The sequence below is a fragment of the Vulpes vulpes genome, unplaced genomic scaffold (assembly GCF_048418805.1).
Source record: "Vulpes vulpes isolate BD-2025 unplaced genomic scaffold, VulVul3 Bu000000635, whole genome shotgun sequence".
In the NCBI taxonomy this organism is placed as follows: domain Eukaryota; kingdom Metazoa; phylum Chordata; class Mammalia; order Carnivora; family Canidae; genus Vulpes; species Vulpes vulpes.
Genome location: NW_027325670.1, coordinates 115,158 through 135,749, shown reverse-complemented (window position 1 = coordinate 135,749; position 20,592 = coordinate 115,158). Strand labels below are relative to the sequence as shown.

General features: G+C 38.3%; 1 protein-coding gene across 3 annotated transcripts in view; it reads right to left on the bottom strand.

Annotated features, from left to right (window-relative positions):
• The window catches only part of LOC112923152 (midasin-like), a 167,671-nt gene that overhangs the window by 109,258 nt on the left and 37,821 nt on the right, over positions 1-20,592 (bottom strand). For all 3 annotated transcript variants that reach the window (XR_011998423.1, XM_072745083.1, XM_072745084.1), the window contains exons 13-18: positions 19,337-19,449; positions 17,952-18,100; positions 16,994-17,054; positions 9,444-9,655; positions 2,069-2,172; positions 237-381 (exon numbers count right to left, since the gene is read on the bottom strand). Coding sequence is in view for 2 of the 3 variants with exons in the window: in XM_072745083.1 (XP_072601184.1) it covers positions 237-381; positions 2,069-2,172; positions 9,444-9,655; positions 16,994-17,054; positions 17,952-18,100; positions 19,337-19,449 (784 nt within the window). In the remaining variant the exon portion in view is untranslated. The remainder of the gene's footprint in view (positions 1-236; positions 382-2,068; positions 2,173-9,443; positions 9,656-16,993; positions 17,055-17,951; positions 18,101-19,336; positions 19,450-20,592) is intronic.

The window sequence follows — 20,592 nt, the reverse complement described above, 5'->3', positions numbered from 1 at the left end:
GCCAAAGCCAGGCACCAAACCGCTGAGCCACCCAGGAATCCCTATGAATAAATAATTTAAAAAAATTTTTTTAAATTCTTATTCTTTGCATTCCCCATGCCTCCTAACTTGGCAGAAAATTAGTACTATGGAATGAACACTGGGAGACCTATGTAATCTACCTAACCAAAAGAATCTGACTCTAAAGAGGTCAAAGACCTGGCATCAAGTCAAACCTCAATGAGATCAAGTACTACCTGTGTCTCCTCGATCCAGCAACACTAGGGAGCCAGAGGAACCTTCAAGTAAACCACTGAGACATTCTAATGTTTCTGGAGCAGCCAGATTAATCTCATCCAACAAGATCCACTCTCCTTTCTTTACAGCTTGAGCTAGTGTACCCTAAAAGAAGATAAAGTGTTAAAAATCCACTGCAAAAAAGATACTCTCACCTGTTATGTAAGCAGGGTTAGAAACAAGGGCAAACCTCTTGTACTTAATGAACTTTCACCCTAAATGCTGAATGGCTGCCAGGTGATTTCAAGAGCTAAGGTCAAGTTACCATTTTTAAATGTCCAGAAGGGTCAAGGGAGTATGTATGAACCTAACAGAGACACGCAACAAACTAAATCATCTCAGTAGATGGATAGTCAGGTAACTAATAATATATAATGTGTTTAGATGTTTAGAAGTATCCAAATGGTTATTAAAACCATTGAAAATAAATGTAGGGTCAGCTGATGAGTATGTAAAGATGAGACAAATGACTAAGTCGAAAGAATGCAGTGGTTGTAATACATAGCCTTATACATTTGCTAAAGAATATCAAAAGAAATCTTTCCTCTTCTTCATTGATTTATCTCTTCAAGTTCTGTTTCCAAGAGAACTGAAATATAAATCTTAAAATCCACTGTTGATACAACACCAGAAACTGTTTTATTATTAAATGACTTTATACTTTTGTTTTCACAATGATACTAACAGAATCTTCTATAAATTGAAAACATTAAAACAGGACAAGGGTATTGAACTCCAGTGTAATGCCAAGTCATGAAATAGATATAAACCCTATTTTGAGAGCACTTGACATCCTAATTGGTTATTTAAAAAAAATTCCTATTAAGATTAAGCTCTGATCACCAAATTTCCCATATTGATGGACATGATTGAGTAATCTCTCTCACCAAAACACTATCTCAAACAAGAGTCCCACCTCCTTTTAAGGTGTGGTCTAAAATATGTCACAGAAACAATTATTATTATTATTTTTAAAGAAATACCACAGTTTATTGAAGACTACAAATATTTTGTTACAAGTTGAAACTACATGCCTTCCAGAATCAAAAGCAACAGCAGGTTTGTGCACTGACGCTTCGGAGGTGCTGCACCACTTGAACTCGAAATGGGTAAGACAGGGTCAGACACATGAGGGAGAGGGAAATGGGGAAAGGGCAAGTTCAAAGCTCAGAAGGCAGAAACAATTTTTTAAAATAAGAATTTAAAAATCTTAAGCTGGGGATCCCTGCATGGCTCAGCGGTTTAGCACCTGCCTTTGGCCCAGGGCATGATCCTGTGGTCCCGGGATCAAGTCCCACATCAGCCTCCCTGCTTCTCCCTCTGCCTGTGTCTCTGCCTCTCTCTGTGTGTCTCTCATGAATAAATAAATAAAATCTTAAAAAAAATAAAAATAAATAAAAATCTTAAGCTATGAAAATTTTTTAGGTTGGTCCTTCCCACAGGGTGATAGGCAGAAAACAGCAGAACTACCCATTCACTGAAATAGAGAGTGAGGCTTAAAGTGAATAGATCCAAACCTACTACCCTTTCCCCCTCACTATGAAACCGAGTCCACTAGTTGTCCTCAACTGCAACTTCAAGAATAATGGTGCTCATCAAGACCTTATAATTTCCATAAAGGCTATTTTTCAGAAATCTCTCCCTGAAGTATTATTTCATTAGTGTTTATTAAGTCTTAAACACCAAGCACTAAAAATATCAACATAAAGATAATACAAAATAGTAGCCTGCCTAAACCTGAATTTTGTATCAAATCAACATTCCTTTAACCTAAATAACTGAACCAAAATACCTCTACAAATGCAAACAATAGGGCATTTTCAGTCATTTTCATCTGTTGTTGAGCATGGTTGAGTCTAAGACCAAATGCTTCCCATTTCTCTTTTAGGAGTAACCCTAGAAAAGAATAAGGACAAGAATTTAACATACACTTTAGGTTGTAAAACATAGAACTTAAACACACACAAAAAAACAAAACTCACATAAAAATCAAACATCTTAGAAGTATAAAAAAATAAGTTCAAATACTTACATAATGTATGTTTCAGCCACAATAGTAACTAGTTCACTTAAATGCATATGTACGTTAGTTAATTCTTTCACCCCTCATAACAGCTTCGAAGTAGATACCCTTATTCCCATTTTATGAACGATGAAACACAGAGAAGATAACTAAACTACCAAAAACCCTTTGGCTGTAGAATTCAGCTTTTTGGATATAATTTATTTTCTAAGGAAAGATGACTTATTGACCAATAAGTGGTACTTGTACATCAACATTAACAACCATGTTTTTATCGAAATCATGCCTAGAATCACAGGAGCAGCAATACTTCAGAATTAGTCATCTCTCCCTTAAGTCCTACAAAGCTCCAATTTCTACTGCTTCATTCTTCCCCAAACTCCTCCTAATTCTGTAAGGGAACCCAAGTTTATCTGCCTGATGTGCAGTGAAGCCAATCACAAAGACACCAAGTGTGCAGCAAGAATTTATTTAAGAGTCAGCCCAATGAGGGGACTCTGAATAGAAGCCTCAATCCACCCTTCCCCAAGAAAGATAGGAAAATTTAAAGGCAAGTGAAAACAGGTCTGGGTAAAAAGTTGCATCTGTGGTTTTAGTCTGCATCTGCACTTATTATTGGTCCCACTAACCCTCTGTTACCAGTTTCAATCCCCACTGTCTTTTGAACATGATTCACTCGAGTAAATTGGGCTAACAGTTCTAACTACTTCCTACTGAAACAGGGTGCAGTTTCAGGGTCTGAGGAATCAAACAACTTTGTGCTTTCTTGGAAATATTCCCTAGCACTTGGCTTAACATGTACATTCTGCTTGACTAAACAGTAGTTTCTTCTTTGGTTGCTTTCAAGCAACATCAAAGCTGACATATCCAGCAACCATACAAGTTACCAGAAGCAGCTCAAGTCCTTTACCTCCATGCAGCAACTAACCTTCATCAAGAATAAGGAGCTTTACAACTTGGGAAAGAGCTGTATCCCCAACACTCTTTCTTGTAACTAAATCTCATTTTTCTGGTGTGGCTGACAACTGCATTATCACCAGTCAATTCTTTCACAGCAATGCCTGGAAGCTCTAGAAGTTTGCTGAATCTGTTGCTGGTGTTGGAAGTAGTGTTAAACACAATTCACTGAATTCTACTGAATCTCCTTCCTTTAAAACCCAGCCACCTGATCTAAGTCTTGGATATAAATTGGTTTTTCCTCAAAGCCAAATAGCATTAGTTCACAGTAGGCGTTGGCATGTGACACCAATGACACTAGTAAAAAGCTGAATGCAAGAAATACTTAACTGTGGAGAAAAACATTCTTATACTGTACAACAGGTGGGTCATAAAGTGCTGTCATAACACCTCCTACTCTGACCAGATGGGTTCTATCAGCATCAGTGGCCACCATCTGTGTATACCCCCTGGTCATTTTTCTGCATGTCCATATTCAGACCCTTGTGTAGGTAAAAGCAGGAAATCTGGCCACTGTTTTTCTATTAGAGACACAGCTCTTCTTACAGTGGCACTTTAAGGATGTACAAACACCATCACCTGTTGTCCAGCCTTTATTGCTTGTGGATTCAACCTGATGTAAAGTATATAGCAAATCAGTAACCCCAAGTAATAACACTCCTCTGTTAGTCTGTCTCTTAAAAAAAACATCTTAAGATATATTGGGGTGAGGCACGCGGGTGGCTCAGTCAGTTATATGGCCTACTCTTGGTTTTAGTTCAGGTCATGATCTCAGGGTTGAGATGAAGCCACAAGTCAGGATCTGCGCTCAGCAGGGTGTCTGCTTAAGACTCTTTTCTCCTCTGCCCCTCCCCCCATCCTCACTTGCTTGCTTTCTAAAAATACATAAATCTTATTTAAAAAAAATCTGTCAGAGCTCACAAGAACAGTTAGCAAAATTTTCGTTCCAAAGATAGTGGGTGAAATCGATACTCAAGGTGTGCCACCATCCAAGGTTTGGGTGATCCCGGCTCTTATGGTTTTTTTTTTTTTTTTTTTTGTCTTTCTTTCTCAAAAGTCAAAAGTCCCCTTTCCGGGGGCACCTGGTTAAGGCTCTGCCTTCAGCTGAAGTCATGATCCCAGGGTCCTAGGATCAAGCCCCAAGGATCTCCCTCTCCCTCTGCCACCCCACGCTGCTTGGGCTCTATGTCAAATAAATGAAGTCTTACCAAAAAAAGAAAGAAAGAAAGAAAAAAAAAGACCCCTTTCTTTCCAACTAGCTCCATGAGTATGTACTGGTGAAAAGGGCTTCAGCTTTATTGATGTTACCACAGTATAGTGAACTTCCTTGTATATGGTTACAAATTAACATTCTTCCCTTTTCACAGATTTTTTTTAGAAAAATATCACAATCGCTGCAGCCCTGGTGGCTCAGCAGTTTGACACTGCCTTCAGCCCAGGGCCTGATCCTGGAAACCAGGATCGAGTCCCACGTCAGACTCCCTGCATGGAGCCTGCTTCTCCCTCTGCCTGTGTCTCTGCCTCTCTCTCTCTCTGTCTTTCATAAATAAATAAAATCTTTTTTTTTTTTTAAGAAAAAAAAATATCATAATCCAACATTGTTTCTTGTTAGACTGAGTTTAATTGTTCTGGACCTTAGGTAAGAAGTTTGCTCCATATCTCACAAACCAATCTTAGTCTTCAAAATAGGTCAGTTCTGTTAAAGAGTTGTCAGCTCAGGAGACTGTCCTGCAGGTGGGCTCTCAAAGTTAGACCAGGTAAAGATGCTTTGTAAGCAAGGTATCTGTAAGCACGGTATCAAGCTGCTATTTCCAAGGGGCTTTATTGGCTCCATAAAGTCAACCTACTTCTTTAATGCTGTCTGGTCACATTTGAGTCTATGCATTTCACCCTCAAACACCCTCAAATATGACATTCCAGTCAAAGCCTTGGTAATATAACCAATGTTTCCAGTGGCATCCTATTACACGGAGAATGGATTCTTAGAGACCTTATGCTAATAATTATAATATATGCCACGAAAATATAAGAATTTTCAGAGAATTTCTGAATTCTGGAGGAAAAAATAAATGTTTCATATTTTTTTTACAAAGGAATATTATATTAAATTCCTGTGAGTCATAGCTGAAGAGAAAAAGTTCCCTTAAATCTGTAAGAGCAAATATTAGAGAACCAGAAATATTTCAAACAAAAGTCATAAAAAATATATAATCATTTTTCTCAGTTCTCTTAGTCCCATGTTATTCTGTTTGAATCTAGTTCTTTCATTAGTTCAGAAAATTTTACCTTGTTCAGTTTTATCATCTTAAAGATATCAAAAAGCCTTATTTGTCAAAAGTCCTTTCTATGAATTGCCTTTAAGCTGAAACATACTTGCAAGATCATCAACAATAACTATAAATGGCAAAAGGCTCAAAAATGGCCATGGTTAAAGATCTGATCAGAGTTCATTATAATACAGTTGACAGGGAAATATAATTATTACTGGGCACACAACATTTTAATAAGTAGAATTACAAGTAATGTACCAAGTTATATTAAAATCTTATAACCTGGGATGCCTGGGTGGCTCAGTGGTGTAGCGCCTGCCTTCAGCCCAGGGTGTGATCCTTGAGTCCCGGGATCGAGTCCCACATCGGGTTTCCTGTGTGGAGCCTGCTTCTCCCTCTGCCTATGTCTCTGCCTCTCTCTCTCTTTCTCTCTCTCTCGGTCTCTCTCATGAATAAATAAAATATATTTTTTTAAATCTTATAACTTAAGAAGGTTTACCATCCTTTCTTTGACAATGCTTCCATGTAATCTGACATAACAAACAAGCCTAATTAGTAAAAAAGACTTCATTTAGAAGTTGAATTTTGGGAAATTTGTCAGAAGTATCAGAAAGTTTTGAAGCATATGCCAAAAATAGGATTATAGATCATTACAAAACTTAGTAACCTATTTAGCCAAGGCAGCAATAAGAGATTCTAAAGGTTACAGAATACAAATACAGAAAGTTACAGAATTGTTAGCAACACTGAGGACTTTTAATACTGAGAAGATGCAACTTTCTTGAGTAATCAAGGATTTAATAAACACAAAACACAGAAATTTGTTTTTCTAAGTAGATTAAAGATAAAAACCTGTTTATAATTTATTAGACCAATAACCTAAGGAAACTGTCATTTTAACATGAAAACCTAATTCCAATTTGATGCTGGTATACTTCTGATATTAAAGATTACTTGTTCCAACAAATGAATTCTTTAAAAATTTATAGAGTCCCTTCCTTTTTCCTGTCATCTCCCATGCTGACATACACTTATCAGGATAAGGATACCCAGGACACAGCATGGATCTGAGTTCTTGCGGTGGGTGTAGTGATGTGCTGACCAGAATCTCCATCAGAAATGAAGGACTCTCAGCTGCAGGGGTGCTGCCAACAGTCCTCAACTCTGAAATGCCACTGAGGATGGCCTTGACTAAAGACAGCTGCCTTACCAAGGGCATGCCCTCTTCCCAGGTGGTCACATCCAATAACTATTATAAAAGTCCAGTCCCAATTTTGCCCCAATTTAGGATGGTTCTGAAGGGGCAGCCCCGGTGGCGCAGTGGTTTAGCACCGCCTGCAGCCTGGGGTGTGATCCTGGAGACCGGGGATCGAGTCCCACATCGGGCTTCCTGCATGGAGCCTGCTTCTCCCTCCACCTGTGTCTCTGCCTCTCTCTTAGCTCTCTCTGAATGAATGAATAAATAAATATTTTTCTTTTTTTTTTTAAAAAAAAAGGATGGTTCTGAAGGATAATCCAAATTTGAAACTCCTCAGAGAATCAGCTAAGCTTCTGTTGATATTGTATCACTGCTCAACTTCTGTCTAATCTTGCTTTCTTACTCCCTTCTCCTCCCCAGGTGTTTATCACTCCCTAATAAACTTAATCTTAGTGCCTACCAAGCGCAAAATTCCTTTCCAAAGATTCCTTTCTCACAAACCTACAACTTTCCTCTTTACATTCACTTTTTGTCCTCAATTTTCCCTCTAAATAACCAGTCTCACTTTCCTTGCATAGTTTTTTCTCTGATCATTTCCATTAATTCTATATATTAGAATTCTTAACTCTTAGAAACCTTAAGTTTCTAGTGAAAACTAAGTAGTAACTAATTGTGAACTGTCTGTTGTACCAGCAGCATTCCTTAGACTGGTGAATTTATGATATTTAAGAATTTTTAGGGATCCCTGGGTGGCGCAGCGGTTTGGCGCCTGCCTTTGGCCCAGGGCGCGATCCTGGAGACCCAGGATCGAATCCCACGTTGCGCTCCTGGTGCATGGAGCCTGCTTCTCTCTCTGCCTGTGTCTCTGCCTCTCTCTCTCTGACTATCCTAAATAAATAAATTAATTTAAAAAAAAAAGAATTTTTAGAAATATATGCCTTATCTCAGCAATGGCACAAAACATGTTTACTAACAAACTCAAATATCTTTAGTTTCTCTGTAAAAGGAGGCCAAAAGCATATAAACCTATGTTTAGTAATTAAGGTTTTATCTTACTTAGAAATGATCTAGAGATTTAGTGTTTTTACTTAACTCATCATTTAACTTAGTAAAACTTTAGGTTTAGGTTACCAAGGACTTTGAAAATGACTTTAAAGTTTACCTATAAACCTTTTCATCTTATTTACAAGTTTGTTCTTAACAGTATGTTTAGATTACCCACGAAATTATAAAAGACAAAGTCATTCGTCCACGCTATATATATTTAAAAAATTGTATCAATTTATTTGACTTAAATAAATTTGACTTAAATAAATGCTGAAAATTCTAAAGATATGTCTATTTTAATTAAACCAACAAACTTAAATTATCTTTAATACCCAATATTTTTTCAGATCATATGAACTTGAAAACCTTGGATTAGTTTCTGAGTTTTAGAATGCCCAATTCTTATACACACTCGCCTTTAACTGAAATAGTGCTCCTTTACAAACTAATTTTAGCACTACCCAGAGGTGGAGAAAATATCTCATATTTACAGCATACATGAACACATATCCAAATACACAAACAAGGTACAAACAAAATCTTACAGAACAAATCCAATTACGAGATGGTATTATAATTTACGGATCACTAAGTGGTCATTCTTATCCAAGGTCTAATGAATATTACGGCCAAGCAATGTTGCAAAAAAAATCTTTTTTGTTTCATAAGTTCTTAACTACACATTGCCCAATTTTGGAGAATATAGCCCAAAGGGCTACATTCAGGAATCAAGTTGTCATTTCCCATTTTCCAATTAAAATGTGGCTGATTTTATCCAAAGATGACAACAAAAGCTGCAGCAACAAACCAAATTAAGCCCAGAATACCTCTATAAGCACTGGTTACTCCCTAATATCAGGGCTTCACCAACCAAAGCAAATGGCTTCCTAGTTAACCTTTTCCTAATCCAGCAAGGAAAGGAGGCTAAGAAAGTGAAGACAAATGGGAGAAAGAAATAAGCTCACTAAGACACATCTGTCCAAAGCAAAAACCATTTCCTTGCCACACCAGCTAAATTAAGCACTGAGGGCTGGCAGCACCCAGTCAGGGTAGGGCTTCAGGTACAATCCCTAAGACAAAGAGCCTAGGCAGCTGCTTGAACTTGTAACCAGATTTTTGTTATCATCTGGCAGCCCACGAACCACTGGCAAAAAGCTACTGGATGGATGGCTCACCAAATTCATAACTAAACCAAAGTTCATGTCTGACACACAGAAAAGCCAATTGAGTAAGCAGCAAGGAAAGAGATTTACTTAAGGAGGCAGCCAAGAAGCAGCTTATCTCAGGGTTGTAGGTCTGAGCCCCACTTTGGGTATAGATTCCTTGAAAAATAAAATCTTAAAAAAAAAAAAAAAGGGCAGCCAAAATAAGGAGATGGAACAATAAGCCTCAAATCTGCCTTGCAGGGGAGAGGAGTCAGGGATGTTTAATGGAAAACACTGTGTATAGATTCCTTAAAAATTAAATCTTAAGAAAAAAAAAAAAAAGGCAGCCAAATAAGGAGATGTAACAATAAGCCTCAAATCTGTCTTGCAGAGGAGAGGAGTCAGGGATTTTTAAACACTGCAGCCTCGTTTATTAGTCCCGTTAGCCTTGTGGTCACTGGTTTCAATTCTGCTAATTACACCCCAGCCTCATGACCTCCCACTAGTAGTATGGGTCCTATTCTTACCAGTTTCACTCTCTTTTTCATCCTTGTTGACAGCCGACTTGTGCACATGCTGCATTAGTCTGAGGAGATCCTGCCACCGTTTCTGCCTGTAACAGGTCTGAATATGTCCCAAGAACGTAAAGTTTCGCTTCTTAGAAAATGTCTGGGCAAAGAGTTCTTCAAATGCCTCCCGTAAGGGCAGCCAAATAAGCTTATGGTCCACTGGTTTGTAACTGAAACAAAAGATAAATGTAATTCCAAAACTTCTGAGACTAAGAGAATTTAGAAATCATGTCTTAGAATATAGGAATTTTAATCAAATTTAATCAAAATTGGAAATAATACCAAATACTTTTAAAATCTATGTTAAAGTTTTATTTTTTTATAAAGATTTATTTATCTGAGAGAGAGAGACCAAGGTGGGGGTGTGGAGAAGGAATCCTCAGGCAGGCTCTCAGCTGATCAAGGCCAACCTGGGGCTCGATTCCAGGACCCTGAAATAATGACCTGAGCCAAAAACCAAGAGTTAGCTGCTTAACCAATAGAGCCAGCCAGGTGCCCCATTTTAAAGGTTTAATTAAATTATAATCTATTTTCTCCACACTAAGTGTTTGAAGGGTCTATAATGAAGGTAAAAACTATTATTTGATAAACAGTATTATGAAAAAAATTGGAAATTCCTAGTTGGGCAGTAAGAGGCATGTCACTTATTTTACTAACATGTTTAAATAAACATCATTAATGATGTATTTTATTAAAATTAACCAAAACGTTTTCAGGATATTTTTAGAAGAAAATACAACTCTGAAATTGATTAACTTAAGCGAAGTGAACACAGCTCATAGCATCTCAGTTGATGGGGGAATATACTGCTCTTAAAGAGACTCTCTCTGGGAGAGAGTGGGCAGCAACAAAATCTTAGACATTGCAATGGTTTGTGGCCCTCCAAAGCTCAACATTTTATTACTTAGTATTTAGATTCTCTCTTATTCTCTAGCAATTCTCTGGTTGAGGAGCTAGAAAATTAATTCATATAAATTTTATTTATTTATTTTAAGCATTAGGCTCCAGACCCAGCATGGAGCCTAATTGCAGGGCTTGAACTCACAACCCAGAGGTCATGACATGAGTTGAGATCAAGAGTTGGACACTTAACTGAGCCACTCAGGTGCCCCTCTGTAAATTTTAATTTAATATTCAGGGTTAAGGATGATAATGAAGAGTTGAGAAACACTCCTGTAGCTAAAAGTTGCTCAAGCACCACTAATTGTTCCTGAAAAATATAAGTATACAATTTTCTGTATCCTAAGATACTAATACTATAATTCAAGGACCATGACATAAAGTTTATTTCCAAGAAAAATAACTTGAGAACTGAAATACCAAGTATGCTTCAGAAGAGTCAAGCACAATTAGAGAACACATAGACCCTATTTACTCATTGGACTGTGAGGGAGGAACCATGAGATAAGTAAAACCAAGACCCTGACACTGAGTATCTATCAAAGAGTCGGATTCCAGAGAAAAAGTACAAGAACTTCAAACTCATTTATATTTAACAGCAAGCACGAACACATTGATAAAGACATTTACTCTATTTACTCAACAAAAATTTACTGAGTACCTGCTAGGTGTTAGGCACTGAGTAAAACAAGACTCACAAGGTCCTGCCCCACTGTAGCTCACAATCTAACAAAAGAGAAAATAAAAAATATACCTACTATAAAATACAAGTAGTGCTGTGAATATAAATAAAGGAGAGAGGGAGAAGAAGGCACTGATAATTCAGTTATGATAGTCAGAAAGGCTTTCTTAAAGATTGGAATTTGGGGATCCCTGGGTGGCGCAGTGGTTTGGCGCCTGCCTTTGGCCCAGGGCGCGATCCTGGAGATCCGGGATCGAATCCCACGTCAGGCTCCCGGTGCATGGAGCCTGCTTCTCCCTCTGCCTGTGTCTCTGCCTCTCTCTCTCTCTGTGTTCCTATCATAAATAAAAATAAAAAAAAAAAAATCTTAAAAAAAAAAGATTGGAATTTGAAGGGGATTCAAATCAAGCATGGGGGCGGGGTGGGGGTGGGGAGGGCGGCAAGGGATGCCACTGAGACAACAGCACCTAGGTGCAACACGGAAAAGTGTGTGGCTGGAGCTCAGTGGCAGAGCCAGACAAAGGAAATTATGTCAGAGAAGTGCCAATGCTGGATTATAAAGGGCCTTAGAGATAAAAAAAAAAAAAAAGCCTTTGGAATATACTCTAAATTGCCTGAGAAGTCAATGCAAGGATTTGAGACAGAGAATGATGTGCTTGCTGTCCAACTTCTGATTACACCTTTGAAAGACGATTAACTACTAAATGGAAGAGAGACCACAGGGATATCAGGACTACAAGGAAAGATGAGAGAGCTACATGCTGGAGCAAGCAAATGATGATGAACAGTAGAAGTAAGGAATTAAAAAAAAAAAACACATTTTATTTAAATAAAATTGCTAGTCTTTAGAATGATAGTACACATGGAACCCAAAGCAAACTGAGGTAGCAGAGTAATGATTAAAAGTACATACACTCAGTATAGACTGCCTAGGTTCAAACATGAACCAGCCATTACCTTGAACAAGGTACTTAATCCCATGTGCCTCAGGTCTCTTGAGTATAAAATGGGGTAATAGTCTGTGCCTCATGGTTGCCAAAAACATTAGCACAAAGGACTCCAGGGTGCCTGGGTGGCACAATTAAGTGTCCAACTCTTGGTTTTGGCTCAGGTCATGATCTCAGGGTCCTGAGATCAAACCCTGCATCAAGCTCCATGCTTGGCAGGGAGTCAGCTTGAGGTTTTGCTTTCTGCCTCTGCTCCCAACCCCTCTCCCCCACCTTGCTCTCTCTCTAAAATAAATAAATCTTTTAAAAATAAAAAATAAAGGACTCTAAATAGTGCCTGGGGCAGCCCCAGTGGCACAGCAGTTTAGCGCCGCCTGCAGCCTGAGGTGTGATCCTGGAGACACAGGATTGAGTCCCACGTCGGGCTTCCTGCACTAAGCCTGCTTCTCCCTCTGCCTGTGTCTCTGCCTGTGTGTGTGTGTGTGTGTGTGTGTCTATGAATAAATAAACAAAATCTTAAAGAATAAAATAAAATAAACTATGAGATTAAAAAAAATAGTGCCTTGGGCAGCCCCGGTGGCGCAGCAGTTTAGCGCCGCCTGCAGCCCGGGGTGTGATCCTGGGGGCCCCGGGATCGAGTCCCGCATCAGGCTTCCTGCATGGAGCCTGCTTCTCCCTCTGCCTGTGTCTCTGCCTCTCTCTTCTCGCTCTCTCTCTCTCTCTCTGAATAAATAAATAAATCTTTAAAAGAAAATAGTGCCTGGAACATGAGTATATGTAAGAATCAGCTGTTATAATTATTACCATTATTAACTGGCTCAAGTTTATTGAATTCATGAAAGTATAGTAGCTTAATAACTACAAATTAGACTCAAAGAAACATTTGTTCATTTAAAGTGGAGCCTAAAAAAAAATAAAAATAAAAAAATAAAGTGGAGCCTAGTGACTGAAAGAGTTAAGTCAATATAAGTCAATTTTACAAGTGATGTAAAAACTGAATGTGTGTGTGTGTGTGTGTGTGTGTGGAGATAGATAGATAGATACATACATACATACATACACTTCAGGGATATCTGGGTGGCTCAGTGGTTGAGTGTCTACCTTCAGCTCAGGGCATGATCCTGGGTCCGGGATCGAGTCCTACAACAGGTTCCTTGTGGGGAGCCTGCATCTCCCTCTGCCTATGTCTCTGCCTCTCTCTCTCTCTCTCTCTCTCTCTCTCTCTCATGAATAAATAAAATCGGGATCCCTGGGTGGCACAGCGGTTTGGCGCCTGCCTTTGGCCCAGGGCGCGATCCTGGAGACCTGGGATCGAATCCCACGTCGGGCTCCCTGTGCATGGAGCCTGCTTCTCCCTCTGCCTATGTCTCTGCCTTTCTCTCTCTCTCTCTCGCTCTGTATGACTATCATAAATTAAAAAAAAATTTTTTTTGAATAAATAAAATCTTAAAAATATACACTTCAGAAAAGAAAAAAAAACTGAACTGCAACACAAATATTCAGTGAGAACCAACCTGACACTTGAGAGAACATAACACTGAGAATGCATGTAAGAATTCATTTGAAAATGGCTAAAACAAAAGAAAATGACTTTCTAAAACTGTAATATGTGATAGAACAAAAAACAGTACATGCTGAGAAATGATAAACACTCTTCTTCAAGGGGCACATGGGTGCTCAGTCGGTTAAGCATCTGCTTTGGCTCGGGTCATGATCCTGGGTCCTGGAATCAAGCCCCATGTGGGGCTCTCTGCTCAGCGGAGAGCCTGCTTCTCCCTCTCCCTCTGCCTGCCACTCCCCTTGCTTGTACTTTTTCTCTCTTTGTCAAATAAATTAAAAAAATTTTTAAAGGGGGTGGGAGTAAGAAACACTTTTCTTCGTTTTAGAGTCACGATTCCAAGTTTATAAGCATATGCACTTCTGCCCTGCTCTCTTCTAGCAGATGTTTCTACGAGTGGCAAGAAAGAGGATAGGATGCAAGTTGGTCGCCCTTCCCTTTCTACGCGATCTTTACTTTTCCTCCGATTTTTTCTTTCCTTCATTGACAACTTCTCCAAAGGTACCTCTCCTTCTCTATACAGCTGTTTCTCCCTCAGAGGTTGCCTTTCCCAAGATAATCTCCTTCTCAATAGTCAGTACTGTGAACCTGTGCTCTGGGTTTTGCCATTTAGTCCTAGACTTTCTCCTTCTGGAATGATTTTATCTGGTTCATATAAGTCCTCTGTCTCCTTTACTCTTCTTTATGGAGTCTCATCACCCTCAACTCTGTTTGAACTTGGGTTCTCTACTCACAGGTAATCTAAAGGTCTATGTTCTGCCTACCAGAATAACAGGAGCACCTGGCTGGCTCAGTCAGTGGAGCATGTGACTCCTAATCTCGGGGTTATATGTCCAAGCCCCCATGTTGGGTGCAGAGATTACTTCAAAATAAAATCTTAAAAATTAAAAAAAAAAAAAAAAAAAGAGCTAAAATTAAATGGAGGGGATCCTGGCTGGCTCAATCAGTAAAGCATGCAACTCTTGATCTCAGAGTCATGAGCTCAGGCCCCACGTTTGGTGTGGAGTCTACTTAAAGGGGAAAAAAAAACCCCCACAAACCTAAAATTAAATGAAGGAAAAAAGTATACCAAGATAATACTAATAAAAAAAAACAAGGGGGTACATATACCAACAAAGATCAGTAGGCAATCTGCATAACATAAAACTCTGATGGTCTCTGAAGCTTAACTTTTACCAAGTGTTTTTAATCCTCAATAATAATCTTCTTAAAACCAATCTAAAGGATCTGGATTCACAAACCAAACTAATTAGGTTTATAAATTTTTTCATTTTTTTAAAAGATCTTATTTATTTATTCATGATACACAGAAGGCAGAGACATAGGCAGAGGGAAAACGAGGCTCCTCACAGGGAGCCCGGTGTGGGACTTGATCTCAGAACTCTGGGATCACGTCCTGAACTGAAAGTAGACACTCAACCGCTAAGCCACCCACGCGTCCCTCTTTCGTTATTTTTTTACAATACTATTTGACACATGCAAACTATGTTTAACATAAGTTATAAAACCTAATAAAACAGATGAAAGTAACAACACATCCCCAAAATAAAGTTATTACCCTTTCTAGATCCCATCTCCCTGCCAACTCTTGAATATTGTTTTCCACTCCCTTGTCTTTTATTTACTTTTTTTATTTTTTTTAAATTTATTTATGATAGTCACACACAGAGAGAGAGAGAGAGAGAGAGAGAGAGAGAGAGAGAGGCAGAGACATAAGCAGAGGGAGAAGCAGGCTCCATGCACCGGGAGCCCGACGTGGGATTTGATCCCGGGTCTCCAGGATCGCGCCCTGGGCCAAAGGCAGGCGCTAAACCGCTGCGCCACCCAGGGATCCCTCCCTTGTCTTTTAAAAGTAATTTTGTCTCTCTTATATACAAAAATTCATAAGCAAGGGAATCATCCATGCATCTACAATATGTTATATACTAAAAGATCTGATTTATACTACTGTCCAGTAATACAAAAGAATAGGAAGCAATGCATATTTCCAATCATATAAAAATTGAAGCATATGTAAGTTTTCTGATAGCTGATGCTAACCTACTGACAAGGAAAAATGAATATATATTCTTTTTAGCAAGTTGGCACTAAAACAAAATTCCAGTTACCTTATTCTGATTCTAACCTTTTAATATTATCAATTGCATCAGGACACAAATAAGCATCTTTGTACTCACTATGTTTAAAACGACTTAAAATGGTTGACATAACACTATAAATTCTTACAAGAGACAGACCCAGTCCATGTTCATTTAGTACAAGCCTAGCCATTTATCTTAGGAATACATAACGAGAATATTCCTGCAGACACATATAGTTACAGAATAGAGAGAAATACATGGTAGTATAGATATACCTAGTTAAGTAACAAATTCTATGTTAGTGAAAACACATGGCCAAGTACTTCAATGAGGGAAAGGGGAGATTAAGTGTCAATTAATTGATAGAAGGAAAATAAACACAAGGTAGAAAGATCACCGGGGAAATAAAAGTAGAATTAGAGTAAGAAAGATAAGCCTCAGCTAATGGATCTTAAGATAATATATATTTAAAACATATATATAACATATATATTTAAAATAAATATTTAAAGCATTAAGTACATAATTACTAACATGTGTAGAACAGAATATAAATAATAGGTAAGAAAAGAAAAAGTACCAAAGGAAGCAGGATTCCAAAGTGGCACTCTACTCACAGCGAGGAAGGATATAAGACAAAGAGTATAAACAAAAAGTGCTGTAATGTGGTCCTCAAAAAAAAAAAAAAAAGATAAATGAAAGGTTTTCTGGCAGACACCATAAAGAGCAAAAAGGACAATAAATTCTACTTCATGCCTTTAACGATTTTTTTAAGTAACTGTTCTGAGTTAATAAGACAGATCCTAATATTGCTCAACATAAAGTATGCCAATAGCATCCATCAGCTTTACAGCTTTCAGCACAAACTAAAATTGTAACTGTAACATATTCAAAAATACCAACATGGAAGAAGGGCATTTTAATGACCTTTATGGGGTCCTAGGAGCAGCATTTAACCAAATAGTTACTTAATGTTTCAAAGATAGCTGAACTGCAAGACAGAGTCTAGCTTCAAGGCATTGTGACTCCAGAATGTAGGCTGATAAATGACTGGACACACAAATATTAGTTGGTTATATACTTGTTTTTTTTTCTCTCTCTCTCCATTCCAGCATGATCTTTGAAAGCAAGAACCTCAAGTGTTCTTTAAAATAAAAAGAAACATCTACACATCCAAGAGCTCTGCAATACAGTCCAATAAATAACCTGCTTGGGTGGGGGTAGGGGTGCACATCTTTGAACCTTTTTCTAAGGCTACTTTTGAACTTTAAATGGAAAAATTATTTGTTCCCTCAAGCAGAACATAAAGTAACAAGAAAATAATTTTAAATCATACTCACCCCCCAAGCAAGTCTGCAGTGTCACTTTGTTGATTCATATTGACAACCCTCAAACGATGGCCTTTTAAAAAGAAAGGGCGAAAGGGTCACTCTGAAAATGTCAAGACTAATTATATCCAGTGTGATCTTTAAGGATGTGTGGACATGAGCATAAGGCAAATCTTTAAGTGTGTATTTCTTCTGATCCTCTTATTTTACTTTCAGGAATTTCCCAACCATTCAATAATTTTCACCTAACCCAGAAAGATATGTGTAAGAAGATTCATTGTGTATTATTGCTGTGGCATCAGATAACTGAAAACAACGAAAAAATCCTTCAGTTAAGTCAATGTCGTCTATAAGTTAGAATTAAATAAACAGCCAGTATAGAATATTATTAATTAGCCACTGGAACAGAAATGAGGTAGTTCTATTTTTAAAGATGCCCAATGCATTTAGGAACTAAATGCAATACAAAGAGCATGATCCCATTTTTTTCAACATAAAACCAGACTTAAATGTTTATATGTTTGCAGGCCATAGATTAGAACCAAAAAAAGTTAATACCAAGCCATTAATAGCAGTTATTTCCAGGAGGAAAAAATTACATTATTTCCGAGGAAAAAATCTTCAGTGGTTATTTCCAGACAAAGTGGAGTGGTGGCACTTTTTAAACTCCCAATATTTTGTGGACTTTTTATTTAAGGGGACATAAAAGGGCAGCCCAGGTGGCTCAGCGGTTTGCCGCCGCCTTCAGCCCCGGGTATGATCCTGGAGACCCAGGATCAAGTCTCATGTCGGGCTCCCTGCATGGAGCCTGTTTCTCCCTCTGCCTGTGTCTCTCTGCCTCTGTGTGTGTGTGTCTCTCTCATGAACAAATAAATAAAAATAAAATATTTTAAAAAGGGGAGGTAGATAACAAAAACAGGCAATGTCAAACGTTTATCGTCTGGGGGCAGAGTGCTTCCCCTCAAGTTACCTGTAATGTGAGCCAAGTACTGGACAGTAGAGGTCTTGCCAGTCCCTGTCTCTCCCACCAGCAACACAGGCTCCCCTTTACTAACACACACTGCAAGCTGTTCAATAAGAACAGAGGACGGCCTTGTAGGAGCAAAAGTGAACTTCTCCCTGGGAATGGGAAAACAAATAAGCAGTCAGAGAAGCAGGCTACAAGTTTCTCTTAAGCATAATTTTGAGGAACCAGATTTTCCAGACTCCACAAAATGAGAAAACAACCCACAGCATCTGTTTTCATACTATAAAACAGGTATCCTTATAGTCTATGAGTTGCAGAATTCATCAATTCTACATTACACCCAATACTTTACTAGACTCCCAAGATTCAAAACATCAATAAGGTAGGATGTTATCTGTCCTAGCTATGTCATCCTAAGCCAATTACTTAGGCTCTCTTAGCCTTCATTTCCTCACCTGTAAAATTTGGATCAGAGTTACTATTTGTGTTGGGTTGAATAATCTTTCCCCAAAATTCATGTCCATCCAGAACCTGTGAATGTGACCTTACTTGGAAAAGGGGTCTTTGCAGATATAACAAAGTTAAAATCCTATCATACTGGGTTTAAAGGTAAGCCTTAAAATCCAATGACTGTTGGATTTTACAAGAGACTTAGAAACAAAAACACACACAAAAACAAAAACACAAGAAAGATGATATGACAATGGAGAGAGAGAGAGAGAGAGATGGAAGAGTGTAGTTACAGAAACAAGGAACACCAAAGACTGCTGGTAGCCATCAGAAGCCGGAAGGAGGCAAAAGCCTTCGGTGGAAGTGTGGCCCTGCCAACATTATTATGATTTCAGATTTCTAGTCTCCAGAGCGGTGAGGAAATAAATGTCTGTTGTTTTAGGCTACCAAGTAATTTGTTATGGCACCTGTAAGACATTAATAAGTTAATTCATAAAGTTATTATAACTGCTACATAAGAAGACATATGCAAAGCACTCAGCACAATATTAGGCGTATACAAAGTATTTAATAAATGGTAACCAGATCTCAGAATCTAATACAATTCCAGCCTTCAAGGAATTAACAGACTAGCATTAGGACCTCGTCTAACTTCCAAGTGAGGCTTACTTTGTAAATACATGATAGTGAATAAAACAAAAAATACATTTTTCCTAGTTTCAAGTCCCTAATGACCCTCATCACCTCCTTTACCTATTAATGTCTAATTTTATAGACTATACTTTAGGAAAGCACTGCTTCTTACCATCCAGCACAGTAGAGAAGTCATCACTCACACAACACATTTTGCTCAGACACAAGGGGCTGGACTAGTCAGTCAGTCCTTCTATCATGTTCCTAACGCCCCACAGTCTCAGATTAGTTGAGAGACTATTTACCTCTGTATGTGGACAGCCTCACTTTGTTTCCGTAGAAGCCGTACTCGACCCACTTGCACATCTAGCTCATTGATCACAATTTCAGGTTTATAAAGCTGACAGAAGAATTCGGCCTATGGAAGGGGACAGAGTAAAATTCTGTATAGTCTTTAAAAAAAAGAAATTCTGTATATTCTTCAAACATTTCCTCGTCCATGTGGCTTATTATGCCCATCTAATTAGCCCTTTACTACTAAGGATTTTCTACTTCCAAGATAGGCGAGTTAGCTTTAATTATGTCTTTTCTAGAACTGACTGAATTTGGGCAGCCCGGGTAGCTCAGCGGTTTAGCGCCGCCTTCAGCACAGGGCATGATCCTGGAGATCCAGGATCAAGTCCACGTCAGGCTCCCTGCATGGAGCCTGCTTCTCCCTCTGCCTGTGACTCTGTCTCTGTCTCTCATGAATAAATAAATAAAATCTTTTAAAAATAAGTAATTAAATAAAATTGACTGAATTTCTGTTCATGTTTTTTAAAACATTGATTATGAAATACTTTCCTATAATGGTACTTTTTATTCATTCAAATAAGCCCATATCTGCCTATATCTAAAGTGAACATACAGACCTATTCCAATAGCAAATGAACAGAAAGTTCTACTCCTAACTAAAATTTATGAAAAAGGGGATCCCTGGGTGGCGCAGCGGTTTGGCGCCTGCCTTTGGCCCAGGGCGCGATCCTGGAGACCCGGGATCGAATCCCACATCGGGCTCCAAGTTCATGGAGCCTGCTCCTCCCTCTGCCTATGTCTCTGCCTCTCTCTCTCTCTCTGTGACTATCATAAATAAATAAAAATTTAAATAAATAAATAAATAAATAAATAAATAAAAATAAAATTTATGAAAAAAAAAAGTGTTCTTCACCTATACTTTTCTAAATTATTACTAAATATTCTAAAATATTAGATTCTAAAATATTGCAGGAAACAATGACTTGAATGAACCATGGTACATCTGACTATAGCCAGAACACAAAGAGAAGCTGTGACAGATGCTTCCAGGGTATCTACCAATAAGCGATTCTTCTCTTGTCCTTGTCACTAATCCTAAGAACCCATTTTGTTTAGATTTGGGGCAGGAATGAAAGGAGCAGTGAAGTGTTCAGGGAAAGTGAATCTCTCTTCAACCAAAAGGGATAAATACTGATCAGTCTAAGCCAATTGTGGTAGTTTCATTTCTTTTTTGCCTACTATAATTATTAATTATTTAAAGCCCATT